General features: G+C 40.7%; 1 protein-coding gene across 1 annotated transcript in view; it reads left to right on the top strand.

Annotated features, from left to right (window-relative positions):
* The window catches only part of PXDNL (peroxidasin like), a 407,402-nt gene that overhangs the window by 205,711 nt on the left and 184,206 nt on the right, over window positions 1-17,485 (top strand). Inside the window, exon 3 of the mRNA XM_019527126.1 lies at window positions 10,780-10,851. Within this exon, the coding sequence (XP_019382671.1) occupies window positions 10,780-10,851 (72 nt within the window). The remainder of the gene's footprint in view (window positions 1-10,779; window positions 10,852-17,485) is intronic.

Below are 17,485 nucleotides of genomic sequence, written 5' to 3'. Positions count from 1 at the left end.
ACTTTACTTTTTGCCCCCGGACTTGGGGAAGTGCCCCAAGTGCCTGTATTGGGTCGAGTACCTGTAGGACTATTAGGCTTGTGTTTCCCCAAAGATACAGCGCCGAGACAGTCCACTCTCGGGGTGGTGGCGGCACGTTACCCCCAGACTAGTGAGTGTGCTCCAGGAGAGGGGTCGGCCGGACATAAGGCACCCCTAGGGAGGCATTCGGAGCCTGGAAAGTGGTCAGGCACAGGGAGGTGGGCGGCTCAATGCAGGAGCGCCCCCTACTGGCCCGCCTCACATGGTGGAAATAGTGGTGGGATACGAATACCCAGCTCTTTTCCTGAGGTGGGATCTCTGCACCCGCCACAGTCGTCACCTGTGTCGTTCAGGCTGATGTCATTTACCTTCCCAGTGCTCGGGTTCTTGGAATATTATAGCCGTGGATAGGGGTAGTGTTACTATCCCGAGCACTTCCCATGACCCCCATTTCTCCAATTACATGTTGTCCATCTTCAGTACCAGTCCGTCCCTTGGTATGTCGCCTCTTCCCCAGGCTTGGTACTTGCTGTCTGTCCGTCGTGTCTGTATCCTGGCACTGCTGAGTCCTGCTGGGCTCCAGTCTTCACTGCCGACTTCCTCGGTCCACGTCAGCCCTGTTAGTAAATCCTTGGGCCCTTTCTGGCCCTGTGACTTCAACAAGACCTTTTTCTGGGGTAACCATCAGGTCCCCTCACTGGGGACTGCCTGTGTGCTCTGGACCCTCCGGGCCATCTGGGGACTCCACTTCTGTTCCCCCCTGCTGGTCTGCACCGGGTCTTTTATCCTGGACCCAGAGTTTTGGCTGCCCAGTTGGTCCCAGCATGCTATTATAAAGCGTGCCCACACCAACGCGGGAGCTGATCCCGGCTCCTTTGGGCTCAGCCGCTTTTTTCCTTTTTGTTTTTACCTTGTTTCATTTTTGCCACTTTCACTTTCTGGGGGGGGTGGGGGCCTAATGCACTCCCCTGTGGTCCAGGAAGCAGACTGGAAGTGCTTCTGGTCCACTTCCGGGTGTGCTGCTGAGTGTGCTGGGGAGCCTTCCGTGCTGCTGTGGGACTCTGCATCTGCCCCAGCACCATAGCGGTCAGAGCCCCTGCTACCTGGAGGTCTGTAGAAAATCATTTAAAGCTGTGTCTATGTCTGAACTGCTGAATCTCTCCAAATTGATTTAGAGTGATTAAAGTGTCCTCTGATTCAATTTGGATTTGGAGATTTGGCCACTGAATCGGGTTGACTCTCCGCTGAATTGAATCAGGGACTGCAGGGACTGAAGCTTCGCACAGCCCTACTAGGCATTTTTAGACATGTCCTAACCACCTAAGCTGGGTGGTCTGTTTTGTTGTCCGTCTGAAACATCTGTGTTGGTGACTCAATCTTTTTTGTTAATTTGTAGGATTATTCATAATCTGCGTTGATGGAAGGATTCAGTTCTTTGATGCGTCTTTAAAACGTGTTCCAGGCTTCACATGTGAAAAATCTTTTGCTATAGGATTTTGGGCACATTGCTGAAAAGCTCAAGCTGCAAAATGTTGAAATGTCTCCCTTCATGTTAATTTTTGTTCCTATCTTTTTCCCACTGAAGTGAATGACAGAAATTATAAATCAATATAGACACAGCATAGGGTACTGAAGCAGGAGTTCAGCAATTCATAAGAGGTGCTGACTCAGGGGGAGCCTGTTCAGCCTTAGGTAAGTAAATACCTACTCTTTCAGATATTACCTGTCAGGGTTTTCATTAACAGAGGCTGAATGACCCTTTTGTGACTGCTAGTGGTCCACATTACTAGAATCTGCCCACAGAGTCTCTGTTACTCTCCTAAATCTAGGATAATTTCATCCTTTAGGATCTAAGCTACTTTTACAGAAAATAAAGGAATCTCAGGCTAAAAACTCTACATTTTAAAAGGAGCCAGAAATACTGATGAATCATCACAAATCAGGTGCATCACTTATCCCCAGAAAGGGATGTCATAGGAGGTTTTGTTTAAAATTAGGCAGAATTAGCCAGTTTTTAAAGATAGTTTTCTAAAATCTGAAACAAGCTGATGCTAAACTAATGCTGTACGTTTGTCCACTGGAGCACTTAAATGCATGTCTTATGTTAAGCACATAAATAAGTAGCTATGCTTTTGTTTGCTTGAATGGCTTCAAACCACATATTGCCTATATTTGACTCCATGCAGAATGACTTACAGGTATGCATGTTTAATACGTGTGGTTTCGAACCTACATGGTTAACCAATCTTTGTCAAATGATTGGTTCCTTGTTCTCTGACACTGTAGGACCTCCTTTCTACACTGGCACAAAAAGAAAATAATGGGATTGTAAGGTTATGTGGTAACAGGAGCAGGTTTGTACGTTTTAACTTCTGATAATGCAGATGCTGAATTCTCTTAGCTTGTTAAAAAGAAGATTAACTAAACTAATCTGATGGTACATGTGCCACCAGCATGTCTAGTCAAGATGACTTATAAAGGTTTTATCGTAGCTATTGAACAAATGCATTTCACTAGGGAAGAATGTACACTGTGTGTATGTAGCCTGTAGGCTTCATTGCACATTGATAAGAAGTGAACATGTTGTTCAGATGTTTAGCATTGCATTTGACCTTTTTACTCATCTAAATGTTCCTATATTCACTGTTAATTTGCTCAAGTTCTGTGAGTAGGAGTAAGTTTCGCTGCCAAAGACCAAAGGATTATGTTTTGGGCATGTCTTTAAAATTGTTTTGCCTTCATGTTCATGCTTTTTAATCACTGAGAATCTCTGAACCGGTACAAGACGCCTCGTGATATTAGTTTTTTCCTTGTGATTTGGACACAAGGGGATGTGTTTTCATCCAAGCTTCTCTGAGTATTATCAGAGATTATTCAGATAACTCTCTCTGCAATGAACAGTGAAATACACTGGCTAGAAATGAACTCTCATATTCATATTTAGAGATATGTTTTCATTATTTCTAATGAGAATTGGATTTGTAAATTATTGTACCTCATGTAAGTGTAGTTTCTGAACTAGCATCTAAATTAGCAGTTTTCTTCTGTGCACACAGCTTCTAATTTGAAGATGTTTTTCAGCTCTCCTTTTTATGTACTCTCCCTTTTCTGTCCATGGAGAGAGTCTTTCATTCGTTCTTTCTTTATATTTATTCATGTATCATATGTTCTTTCCTAACTGATGTTCTAAAATCACATTATTTTACATTAGTCAAGTCCAGTGGAGAGAAGCTGGAGTTAGCAGGCCAGGTTTACTAGTGCACTTCAACTCACACAGTCATTTACTCCTCTATAAAATATTACTGTGCTAATCAGGTAGACTTTGCACTCACTTTGAACCAGGGTAAATTACTATGCAAGATTTGGGACAATGATGTGTTAGGCTCAGTCTTTGAATGTGCAGTATAAATAATAGCAAGAATACATTTCTGACTTTGTGTGCTGTGTGCAAGTTGTGTCTTGTGTAAATAGTGACTTGAGTGCTGTCCATCAATGAGAATGAGGTGTCATCAGGAGCTCTAAGGAGTAATAAAAAAAGCCTTGTCTTTGGAAAGAAAATGCCAAGGATGAGTTCATTGTCATAATATGCAGACTTTCCATTAGCTTTCATTGTCAAATTCAGAGCAGCAGCATAGTGTTTCTGCAGCATTGCAAAATCATGAGTGACTTTGTAAAGTCTCCTTATAGTTTGCAAAAGTGAATCTCCTCTTGCTTGATGTCTCACGCTAAAAGCGTTTCTTAGGGAACTAATTTGGAAAGTTCCATTTTCACAACAGAAGGAAGTGTTAGGATCCCAACACTCACTTTTTCAGTGAGTGATACAGAGAACAGCCCCACAGATGAAAAAGTATACAGGAGGTAAGGGAAAAAGGATGAAGACTAATGTATTATTTCACTCTTTCTGAACTTCTGGGAACACAGTACATCACCAAAGGAAATTGTTACTCACTGTTTTTAAGGACACAGGTAGGTCCTTCTTTTAATAGGCAGACCCCCAGATGTAAAAGATGCCAGAAAACAAGCAAACAAGGAAAAGAAATTATATCTCAAGAGGTGTTTTTTGCAATAAGTCGAGGCTTCCTCCCCTTGCCCCTGGTCACCTGTTTTTTTTGTTTTTTTTTTACTTGCGTGCACGTGCACGCACACATATGCGCGTGCCCCAGAAATACCTGTCAGAACAAATTAATGTCCATATTCTTTTTGCATACTCAGTAACTGCTGGCAGTATGTTAGTACAGCTCCTTTCTCCCCTGAAGGCTTAAGTCTGCATGAATAAGTCTTGTGTAATTTATTTCTCTGATGCTTTTCATCTTGTTCTGTCATTCTACTCTTATTGCTTGGTTTTTCATTAATCATTTGACTGATCTATGTAGGTAGCTGAACCTTGGTGAACAGTGTTGCCCTTCATACATCTATTGCTCCTTCAAACTCAGCGATCATAGCTGTGATTACTGTTTCACAGGAATTGTGATTCTTTATAAAATATAATAAGTTTGATATTTTAAGCAGGTGCATGACAGGTGTTATATATGCTCTCAGAAGTATATGTTGAGATATGGGTTAAATCTTTTAACCTAAGCAAGGTCTAGCTCAGGATGGGTAATTAGTGTACCAATAGCTAGTGGATTAAATGTATACTGATCCAGACCATATGATGGATGTCTTTTGTAATGCTGACATGTTGTGTGACTAGATGCAGAAACATTCTCTCACAAGCACTTCTATGGATAACAAGGTAGGAACATTTAAATACAGTAGTCTTTAATATCCTATCAGTCAGTGTCCTGCTATGAAGCTAGTATTGTGTTGCTGAATGGTGTAGCGCAGGAGTAGGCGATGTTTTTGTCCAGAGTGCTGAAAAAAACATAATGTCTACCTTGTAAGGTGCCAGAGTACCAGCATGCCAGAAAAACAAAACTGGGGCCGGCATACATGACAGGATGCACTGTATATTAATATAGATAATAAGAATAAATGATACTACCTTTGTTGTTTTGTATTTTTTTTCTTGTTAAGCGCGTTGTGATGAGAGAAGAAGAAAAAGAGGGGAGGGAGAGAGAAGAAGAAAAAAGAGGGGGAAAAGAAGAGGGAAGAGAGAGGGGGAAAGAAAAGAGGGAGGTAAGAAAGAAGAGGTGAAAAGAGAGAGAGGGGAAAAAGAAAAAAGGGAAAAAAGGAAAAGAGAAAGAGGGGGTGAAGGGAAAGAGAACGAAAAAACTACAAGGAGTCATTGCCAGAGCCCCCAGCAGTGCAGGCACATGGGTGAGTGCCGTAGGGTGGCCATCATAGAGGACTGTCCTCTGTCAGTATGAGACCAGACACCTTTATGTCTTGAAGAGACAAATAGAGGACGTAAAGGCCTTGTTCCAATAGCAGAGTAGCAGAAAAGCAGAATGTCCTCAATGATGGCCACCCTAATGAGCGGTGTGGGCACCGGGCCCAAGAGGTGGTGGCATCTGCCACTGCTGCTGGTGTCCATTCCCCTCCCCCCAATAATGCGGGCAGGTGGATGGGGACAGAGGTGGCACTGGGGGAGGCTTGCTGTGTGGTGCTGTGTGGTGTGGTGTGGTGTGGTGTGGTGGCTCCAGCCCCAGATTTGGCCAGCAGTGTGGTGCAAGCTGCTTGAGCCTCAGCCAGTGGCCTTGGCAGAAATGGAGGCGGGGGGCATGATTAGGGACAGGGGTGGCATAAGGGTGGGGCTCTACTGCGGGCAGTGGGGACCCAGAGGGGAGGGGCGGCAGTGGGAGGGGTGGCTATGGGTGGGGCTCGGGTGAATTTTGGGGCGGCTATAGTCCCCCAAGTCCCCCCTAGCTCCACCTCAATTAGGGACCTACCAAATTAGAGGTGGGAGGGAGAGGGAGAGGGAGGTTGCTGCACCATGGCTCCTTTAATCTGGAAGGTCCCCCCGTGCGCCCCCACCGTTGATTGGTGGAAGGACTCTGCTGCTCGCCGCTCACTCCTAATCCACGGGGAGGCAAAAAACGCAGTTTTAAATATGGTGCCATTTTTTGCTGCTCACTGCTGATTGGCTGAGGGGCTCTGGCAGCCCCGTTGTGTGTGGGAAGCAAACTGACTGGGAGGCAAAAACTACACCGTATTTAAAACCATGGTTTTCGTCTCTGTGCTAATCTCGAGTGTGAAGAGAGCGGGGGGTGGAGGGGAACCTGCAGAATGGATGGGAGCAGGGTGTGCGGCAGCTCCTTTAATTTTTGCAGGCTCCCCCATGCACCACCTTAGACATGGGGGCTGGGGTCAGCAGAACGCAAGCGGCATCCCTGCCTGTGCTCTCCTCATCCCACCCCTGGTGCCCGCCATGGCAGTAGGAGCTGTCCCTGCTCCGGAGAGTTTAGAGCAGCAACTTTAAAATACATTTTTTTTAAAACATTTGCCTTGGCACACCTCATGGCGTGCTGAGGAAAATGTCTCCACGTGCCACTAGCTGGCCACATGCATGCCGGGGGTTGCCCATCCCTGGTATAGAGGTCTGGATGACTTATGAAATGGGGAGAGCCTGACCACATCACTGTGAGGTTTGCAACAATGGAAATGCTGCTCAATGGAAGAGGAGTGAGAAACAGTTTTCTCAAGAGCAGATCAAGTTTGTGAAACTCTCCAGTTAGAGAGAAAAATGACCACTGATACCACTAATATTCACTGAATGCACAACTCTTGTCTTTAGGGCAGCTTTCTGATGATGTGCTTGCTCTCTAGCTAAAATGCATGTGTTCATGCATAAGTGCATGTATGTTCACGCACACAAACATTCATGTTTTTAAAAGCCAATAAGCCATATCTCATACTGGAAAGAAGGGAAGAGTGAGCAGGAGATACTGCTAACTCTTCTTTTCCCAGTTGAAAGGTGCTCTGATACTCAAGTGCTGGTCATGGCAATCGTAATACCTAGACAGATAAAGTACACAGGAAAGCCATTCATTAGCTTGCATTCTATTTCGTGTTTAATTTTTTTTCCAATTACAAAGAAAAACCCAGCAGAAATGATTATCATATCTTTACAGCATAGTTTGGCAACTGTTGATCCTTCTGGATCATGGTATATGCATGATCGGTCACCTAGGCCTTTGATGCATATGCCTAGACAGGAGGTTTTTTGGAGGAGTGGAGGCTGCCCAGATCCTCCATTCCCCCTTTAGGCCACTGAAACAGAATCCTAAGGCCAGACTGGGTTCGATGCCTCTATGGCTGCATTTGTATAAGCGTCTGGGAATTGAACCAGGGACCCCTTTACACTAGGGTAGTCTTGAAACTTGTACATTTTCTGTTCCTGTTTGTTTGAATACATAAAAGCATTCTCTGCTTTCTTCACTTTCCCCTTGTATTTCAAGCCATCATTCAGTGACTGGAAAGATGAGCACTGTTTCAGCCATCAATCATTCTCCTTATGTATGTAACTCAGAATGAACTTCTGAATATCTTTCTTTTCTCTTGAATCATCATTTGAGACTTCTTAGTTATTAAAGCACAGAAACCAAAGTGCCCCCATGGGATCTGTTCAGTGTCTTTAATGGGAATGTTTGTGCTGACTTGTTGTATGACCACTTTTCATTTTTGTTTTCCCACCTTTGTCTCAGAAGCTCTCATCCACATACTTTATAAAGAAAGTAACTACATTTTGAATATGACTCACAACTGTTGTACCCTAATCAGAATATTCCCAGCAACAGTTATGATCTACTACTTATAACCTAATGTTTAAGAAAAATATATAATGATTTGAATAACAATATGCTTAATTATAAACCCACTCAGTAGCTGCTCAATTAAAAGTATTTTGCTTCTTTAAGGAATGGAAACATTTCAAGTAATCTTAAATAAACCACATAATTTTAGACTATCCAATGGCATATAAAAATATCAGTTGATTCAGGGGTATAGGCTGTAGCCGTGTTGGTCTAAGGACATAGGCAGACAAGGTTCTTTGGGTAAATCTGATATATTTTATTGGACCAACTCAAATAGTTGAAAAAACGTCTTCTTTCCATAAATACCCTTCGCCAGGTTGAAGCAGTTGCAGTTGGTCAGTAGATTCATGACTTCACATAGATATATCAGACACCTGAAACATTTATTTTATTCTTATTTGCTCAAACTTTACTATAAACTTATACTAAATTTATCTTTTGTTTAGATTATAAAACAACATAAAAGGTGTGTATTAAGAGTAGCAAAAATAAAGCACACTACTCATGCAGTTGAAACTCAAATCTCAGACAGAGGGATACAGCATGTATTCATAACCGACACACACAAGGTATGTACCATTTTATAATGGTACGCATTTTAGAAGTAAAAACGTTGTCAAGAGAATACTAACACTGCATGTTCATACACCAGAAGTTAAGGTTTTGTATACAGAATGATATTGCTTTCCCTTGAGTTTGTTTAGATGCAGATGGACATCCAAACAGCAAGACATATTTTCCCCCAAGAATAAGACCTAAATTATGAACAAACTGGAAGTCTCAGAAGGATGGCCATATTGGCCCCAGGCAGATGGAAACTCTGTCTGTAGCTGTAGCTGCACAATCAAAGGCATAGAATTAAAATATCTGTTCTCACATACTTACAACACTCTTGCCTCCACCAAAACAGTTCTTATCCAGCTTTTTACTTAAAAGTGAATACATATACCATACTTACCATATTTACTCAAAGATAAGATAGCCCTGAATATAAGGCCATCCTCCCAATCATTAGATTCTATATATAGAAAATGTATAAATCTGTTATAATTTTCCAGGTATAGAAACTAACTCTTGGAGGTTTGCCTTGAATTTTCCCCCTTCCCACTGCTACAGCAGGGAAAATAAATAAGGGGGGGAGGGGTAAGTTGGCCCCATTGCCTTCTTCCCCCTGCCCATCTTCCACCTGCAGCCCCTTCCCCTCTCCTTACTGTCAGACCTTACTCTTCTTCCTGAGCACATGGAAGTGAGGAACAAATCTGAAAACAGACTTTGAAATAAACATGTGTGTAGTAATCTGTGTATAGGCAAATTACTATGGGTGCCCATAGACTTAGTTCATCCAGAACTTATGCATCTTACCTTTTTGAACCTGCTGCAAGTTTAGCACAGGTACTCCATAAACACACTTTTAAGCAGCACCGTTGTACCTACTTACATATAGCACAAGCTGTGCCTGTCAAAAGGCTTATGATTTTAGCATATAGTTCATTGGGCTGGGCCCCAGCAGAGTCAACAGTATTTTAAGCCATGGTAACCCCAAAACTCAGGACTGCTCAGTATGTGAGTGTACCTCTCCCCCTTCCCCCCCTCCCCAAATCAATCAATCAATCAATCAATCAATCCATGGGCTAATTGGCCCTAAACTCACTACCACAGGGGTGGAGAGTTTCATGTGGTTACTGAAATAGAACCCCATGAAAAAATGTTACATAAAGATTTCTTACAGAGAGATTTCTGTAAGGGTTTTTTGTGGGGAGGTGATGCATGTTGTTTAAGGGCTCAATAGATGTACTTGTATGTTTCTGATATGTAGTTGTTTCTGTGCTATGAAGTCATGGTAAAGCAAGGATGTTCAATATGTGTAGCTTTGCATGTGTAGGGTGATGTGTGTTGTTTTTGGTTGTTTTTTTTTACTAATTTTATTAAAATGGTTCCTGTCTGTACATTTTGCCTAATGTAAGCCATGTGTTTTATAGTCATGCACAGTTCTGGCTGCATTTAATCAACTTCATAGTTGAATTCTGTTACTGAGCACATGCTACTTTTGGCAGCAGTTTAATGATAGGTAATGTATTTAATGAGGTTTCCTTGTATATGAATGTAAGACGAAGAGCTTTTTCCCCCCGTGCTGATTGGGGGGCAAGGGGGGGAGAAACCTTGTCTTATAGTCAAATAAATACGGTATTTTAAAACATAATATTCTGATTCAGGTTTTACTGTCCCTAACTAGACAGGCTACCTCTTCTTTCAAAAGTAAAGCAGTAGTACAGAAAAAGTCACTAAAAAAATTAAATTGTTCTTGTCAAGAGCTTAAGTCTGGCACAGAAGAAATTTTTAGTTGCAGTATGCTACAAGGCTTCCTGGAATATTGAAAACTGCATAATTAGTTCTTTCTGCATATTCGTTCAGCTGTCTTGATTAGTTCACTTTCCAAGTGACTCATGGACCTGTGCATAAACAGTGAACCTAAATTAAAACAAAACAAACATTTCCACCAGAAGCCTATGGCAACTGATGTAAAAAGTGATTTGGAGATTCATAACATCTCTTATATACACAACTCGGTGAAATTCTGACCCTGCTGAGGTGCATGGAAATTTTGTTAATGATTTCAGTGAAGTCAAGTTTTCACCCATCTTGCAAACTTTAGGGACAAAGAGGGCTCCTTTAATACAGAAATATTATAATTTTCATTTACTTAGACAGGCATTGCAGAACTTCCTCAGTAGCTGGTGAATAATTTATGTCTGAATGGTTTACTATTAAAATGCAACTTGTCCCTGCCAGCATCGATATCACTGCCTGTGATGCAAATTATGTTGTGATTATTGGGTGCAACCATGAAGAAAAAGATTTAATTGGAAAAAAAAATGTTGTACATATTCTCAGTTTATTTTTTTTTAATTCCAGATTTTTTAATAGTAATACCACATTGATATAATACTTAAATATACTTTAGATCAGTAAGATAACATATTTTATTTAGGTTCTGTTGTTAGAGTTGAATTGAAATGACTGTATGATTCACAAAACAGTTTTTATTTTCTGCTTTTTACAGGCTTTTGAATAACAATCATATCAGAAAGATTTCAAGAAATGCTTTTGAAGGGCTGGAAAATCTACAATACCTGTAAGTCATAGCAAAAACAAATATTTTTCAGTGGCAACAAATATTTGTCACTGACTCTTTGTCTGTGGCAGAGTGATAGCTAACCTTCCATGTGTGGTTTTTTTTTTTTAATTTTATTTTGTTACTATTATTCAAAGTCATACATGTTTGTTAGGAAGTATCCTTAGTCCCAGCTACAAAACTGCTCCTTTATTAGATCTCCTGGTTTGCCTTCACTGGGCCTTGTTACACAACTATTTTGGGTGGCTCTTGGAGCTCTTAACATTAAGACTTGAAACTGGCTTTTAAGCATTCGTTATGTGGCTCAAAGTTACACCGCTCCAGGGCAGGATTATCTCTGATCCATGCTACAGTGTAGCCACTCTAGGCTACACCTTAGTGTAAACATCCCATCTACCCCTCTCCCTTTCTTGCCCAGATTGCACCCACGGCCCCTTCACTCTCCCCAGCACCCCACATCCCAGCTTGCTCACTTGTAGCTGCCCAGCTGTCTGTGGCAGGGAAACAGGCAGGGAAGGGTTAAACTGGCTGCCCAGCTGGTGATGCTGTCTGGGCAAGCTCAGCCCTGAGAAGTTCAGCAGCAGCGGCTGGGCAGGCAGGTTTACCCATCCTTGCCTACTCCTCTGGGACAGACAAACAGTTACAAGTAGGTGTGTGTGGGGTGATGGGCAGTGGGGGAGCCTGGAATGGGAGGCAGGAGTAGAGTCTTACCTTTCAGTCCTTCAGGCTCCTGCTGGCCTGTATTTGTGACTGTTTCAAACTGGAACTAACACTAACACTGATCAACACTTGTGCAGTTCACAGTGTAAGGCACGAAAAGACCCACTTCAACATGTAACACGTAGGCATCCGGGAGCAGTGCATACAGCTAACCTGAATGCACAACCTTTGAACATACTGGTCTGTGTGGAGCCAGCATGTTGAAGGGGCAGAGGTGTGTGACTGGGCTGTAATGAGCTTTTTAAAAGTCTCAGCCCAGAGAGCCCAACACTGGGGAGCTTCTACCTGATATTTGGCTCACATTTCCCCTGGACCTCTAAGAAGTGGTCTTGCAGCTGGGCTTCACTCCTACTTTTTAAAGCTCCTGGGGCACTATGAGCCCTCAAGGAGACTCTCCCCAATTTTGGATCAGGCATGACTTCGGGGGATTGGGCATAATATTTCTCTGTTGGCACCATTATATTAATGTCTATTAGGGTACCTGAATGTCATATAGAGCACAGTGTACTAAGAAGGATCAGTTATCCCATTCTGATGTGTAGCATTTTATGCCCCATTTTATACTTTCAGAATGTGTGGGTCTCATTTGGTTCTCATTGTCCACAAATACATGCTAATAAGATTTTCTGGAACTTTGATATTGAATAACTGCTTTTATCTATGAAAAATATGGTGGGATGGAAGTGGGCAAGAACTGGCTCAGATATACTGTAGAAGTTTTATGCCAACTAAGGTTGCTACCACATTGAGGGAACTCTTAATTGCAACAAAAAATTGTCAAAGGGAGTCAGGGATAAAGTTCAGAATCTAACAGCAAAAACACCACAGTCTAATGTACTTTTCAAAGTACATTGAAGGCAATGGAAAAACTGGTTGTAAATGAAATATAATTATTTGTATGTACTCCTCCATTCTCTTATCATCGTAGTTTTGCACAGTTGAGGACTGTGGATTTGCCAACCAGTTGCATCCAGACATCTCTCTAAGGCTTTATACATATTTTATGTCCCCTTAGTTATACCGTACTTTGAATTTAGTATATTATTTCACCTCTGCCTGTTCCTGTAGCGTACAAAAATATATCTATATGGCTGTTTTGTGTAGGTCAAGCCATAGTACTTTTGGCACAATATAACAGGGGACATACAAATCTGCTGTCACACAGTTTTTCAAAGATGGATTCATCCAGGTGGAGCAAGAATTCATCCCAGAAACATCTGGCAGTTTCTCCGACTCCTGAGTTATTACAAATTATGGAACTCTTCAGTGCATCTCTGAAGGCAGAACTGAGACCTATATTTGCTTTTATATTTTTTGACAAAGCATCTGGCTAAGCAGAAAGCTTATGGCTAATGTGTTTCTCTGTAAGTCCCTGAAGAAAAAATAAACTCTGTCCACCAAACAATCACAGCATAAGAACTGCCATTCAAAATGCAACATTAATGCTGTCATCTTTTCCATATATAATCTTATTCATTTGATGCACTTCAGCTCTACTGGGAGTGTGGGAAATTGGCTTCATTCATCCAAGTGCTAATCACCATGCTGAATACTTCACTCTTCAGGATAAGCTGTTGCATATTAAACTTTCGCTTTTTTACAACCATCATTAAACCTTTCACAACCAGCTAACAACAATAGATAAAAGGGCATTTTGATTATGTTTCTTTTCCATTCAGTATAATGTGCTTTTCTTGATGTTAAAGGTCATAATCTAAACTATTAAATATATAGTGTTCATGTTAAACTGATTGCCTTCTGTAAATTAGAAAAGATTGGGTGGTTACATATTTATAATAGCTTTTACACTGTTTGACATGTTCAGTAAAGTCATTGACTGTTGCTATTAATATAGATTTTGCAGAATAAAGGTGCAATATAATAGACATCACATTTATGTTTTCAGTGTTGAAAATTAGGTTGCCTAGTTTATGGCATTCACAGTTTTTTTTTTAAATAGTACCAAGCATATGTCCCAATATGATAATTTTTTTCTGAGAATTTGGCCATTTTAAAAACAAAAAACCAAAACAACCCGCCCCCCAGCCCTTGCTCACTCATTCTTGTGGGGTAGAAGCCTTAAAAATCTTATTTAAAAGCAGGATCCCAATCTTGGTAGATATATACCTTTCCCCCAGTACATTATTAACTATAATTTTCAGAGCTAGAATGAATGGAGTTCTAGAAGAGGAAGTGTTTGAGACAGATACTCAGGCTTTTCAGTAACCCACAAGTTAAAAAAAGTGTTAGTGTTTTATTGTCAGAGATCCAGTCCCTAATCAAAATCATTTGCACTTTCTTCCTATATCTTCTTATTTATATGACCAAAGAGATCATGTGTTTTTGTATGCAAACTTTTGAAGCCGTCCCTTCGCCAAAGACTTGAAGATCTCATTTGAAATAAGGTGCAACCAGTGAGTGTATTACATGCTTAGGGCGAAGCTGTGAAGGAATACAAACGGCATTCATTGTTACAGTATCTTGGTCCATTATTACATAACTTCATGCTTACAAATAAGTTGACTTAAATACATTTTTAAAAACATACTGTATCCACAACTGTGTTACCCCAGTTCTACTCAGTGTAACTGGCAGCGGCTGACTAATTTTTGTCAGCATCATGGCATTAATGAACATTAGGGTAGGAGGGGTTATAGCCATTACACATTAGGTCAGTGTAGTGATTCTATGTGTAAGAAGCAGAATGAGCTAAAACATGGTGGACTTTGCGGGAGAAGAAATATAGACTTTCTTCACCGGCAATGCAAGCCTTGAATGATCTGAGAAGAGGCTAGATGAGAGAATTGGAGAGAAATAGAGTTTTGAAGGGCCTTATCAGATGTGGACAAGAAACTTAGATTTAATGTGGTCAGAAAAGAGAAAACAAGGATGGCTTCTCCCCAGGGACAGAGAAGGCATACCCAAAGAAGAATTACAACTCCAAAAAGTGCCAGTCTCCATGAATTCCATGAATTGGTAATCTGTTATTGTTTTTTCATTTGGAATGTACTAAAATACCACAGTTATGAGTGGCAGCATAAAACCCTAAACTAGATTATATTTAAAAACAATGTATTTAGAAACAATATATTACTTACTATGCAAATAAAAAAGGGAATCCTCTCATTCCTATTGTTATTCTTCTTGTGTGTCCATGATGATCTTTTTGCATCGTAGCATGCTGTCCTCTATTCCAATGGATTTCAATACTAAGGAGTTACGTGATATTACTTAGTATGTAATATCACCTACTTTTTATTGTGAATTTTCTGCATTTATCACAGTTTAAGAAGTTAGTAGTTTCTTTCTTTTTTTATTTTTTTGAAGTGTGGAGTTGCCCACCCTGGAGACAGACTGATTTCTTCAGGGCATATGAAGTTAGATCAAAGGAAGACAGAATTTTTGTTGGTTTTCATGTATGAATAAAAAAAAAATGAATCTTTTCCCAGCTGCTTTACACAAAAAAATGGTTAACTCTTTAGAAGTAGGAACTATAATAATTGCTGGGTTCAGTAAACACAGGGATACATGAATGAGAAGAACTAAACAATTAACTTTATTGTCTCAGTGAGCAACCTCCGCAGGCTCTTGGTCTCTCTTTATCAAATGCCTTCACTGTTATATTACTTGGGGACCATCTCCCAATTCCCAACCCCCTCAGTCTCTTGTTAAGGAACATTTCTAAGTTTTATAACTTCTGTCACTATAGGAACTATGCAAGTATATGAGGTATTACGATCCAAATAAGGAGGGAAAAGTAGTTGGAAGAGAAAGATGGAAGGAAAGAAATTGTTTTTCTTTTTCTTTTCTCCCCTCCCCCACAAATTAACTTGTAAGAAAAAAGGAGGGGGAGCAGGTAGGTATGTGATAGCAGTTTTCAGATATTTGAAAGGCCAGCATAAGGAGGGTGGCAAAATGTTTTTTCTCTTTTGCCAGTGAAACCAGGACAGGAGAAAATGGGTTTAAATTCTAGCAAAGCATGTTTTGATGAAATCTCAGGAAAAGTGTCCTAAGTGTAAGAACAGTAGAACAAAGGAACAAGCTGCCCAAGAAAACTGTAGAATATCTTTCACTGGAAGTTTTGAAGAAAAGGCTAGAAAAGCATGCATCTAGGATGGTTTAGAATCTCTGCTGGGTTTTAAAATAGACAACTCTTCACATTTTGTTCCAAACCTGTGAATCTGTGATTTTTACCTGCTTTTGGAGAGACTGAAAAGAAACCAGAGTTGCGTACATTTTTAGTGTGTTTTTTCTGAGTTTTTATTTGTTTCACTAATACTGTATATACTGTAAATCAGGGAGTAGAATAGGGCCAGGAGGGGCTTTGGTGGCATTTGGCAGTAGGGGGCTTTGCCCATACCATGCTGCCCCACGTGGCAGGGAGAAGCAGTGGATGAGTCCTAGTGCTGTCCCACCATGGACCCAAGCTGGGTCATTCTGGTTTACTGTTTGAAAAGCATTACTGACTCCTGTTATAAGTGAATAGATGAATAGAATGACTCCCAAAAATAATAAAGCAGCTTGGGAAAAGTGGGATCACCATAACTGTCTGTTTCCAGTCCTGGGGAGTTAGGCCTGCCATTCTAGGGGATACAATGTTAGAAACATGCTGGTTGCTAGGTTAGGCCTACTGTCTGTTTAGTCTGTTAGCTTACATCTAGCAATGGACTAGTGCCAGATGTCTCAGAGGCAGGTGCAAAAGCTGTTATGGAACATCCTGTTCATAGCTAAGGCTTCTTCTCTCTCTCATTTTTTGGATGTTCCTGTGTCATGAAATATGAAGGTTTACACCCTTCCAGAAGTCAAGGGATTTTTGTTATCATTGCTCCTTCTTCTGACAACATTATTACCCTTTGAATATCAGATATTGAGGGCTTTGCAGACTTCCTTCAATGGTGACAGAAGGATCTTGCTAAGTTACTTGAAATAAAAAAATTATCTCCAAATAAAATCAGAAATCAAACAAGGAGCAAACCTCAGGCTGCCATAGGTTCTCTCAAATGATCGTTGCATAACAAAACTGACAACAGTTTATATCTTCTAACATTAAAAACTTTTTTATATGGTAAGGTAAAAATTATTAGACTATGTACAACAGTGGTATTGTGCAACATTACTGTCTAACTCTTGCTATCATTTAATTTTTTTGACTTTGTTCTTGTTATCCTTATAAATATTCAATCATAGTTTTGATTCTTGTTAAGCTCCTACCCTCATTTGTACACTTGAGTTCCCAAATGTTTGTCACTATAAATGGTTTTATAATTAACTAAGAGTCTAAAGTGTTATAGGGAAAGTGTGTGCTAGGAATAGGAAACAAATCTCTTATCACTGAATGCAAGGATTGACACTGGTCACTCTTGTGCCACTTCTATTTGCTTTTCCCAAAGATTCATTTGGTTAGCTTTTTCACACATTTAAGAAAGAAGACTTACATTTTCTTCCTCAACTGTTCTCAGGAAAAAATAATTCTGTGTTTTCAAACACACTTAGAAGATTGTTACATATTGCACTTTGAGTTGTTCACATGTTGATCAGTATTAGTGCTAGCTTGAGTTTGCAGTAGTGATACCTTAAGCCTAAAATCCTTCTCTGACTGTCCCTTCTGTACAGCTGTGACTTTCCACTAGATGGCTAGCAAGCAGGGGCTTGACTAGAAGCTACAGCTGAGAATTGCCACTACAGGGCTGGTGAGCTAGATCAGTCTTCTATCTCTGCTCTGGGAGGGTGTGTGAGAGAGAGAAGTTGGGGCAGGGGAATGGAAACATGAAGGGGGGAGGCAGAAAGTTAATGGGATGGAGATGGGTAAGGAAGGCGTACCCAATGGGAGGTGGAAAGGAAATGGGGGTAGGTGAATGTTAGAGAAATGAAGGAGGGCAGCCACAGAAGCATAAAATAAAAGTAAGTTTAAAAA

Source organism: Gavialis gangeticus, unplaced genomic scaffold (assembly GCF_001723915.1).
Source record: "Gavialis gangeticus isolate Ggan-Ray unplaced genomic scaffold, GavGan_comp1, whole genome shotgun sequence".
In the NCBI taxonomy this organism is placed as follows: Eukaryota; Metazoa; Chordata; order Crocodylia; family Gavialidae; genus Gavialis; species Gavialis gangeticus.
The sequence above is the reverse complement of the archived record's forward strand: the minus strand, read 5'-3'. Positions and strand labels throughout refer to the sequence as shown.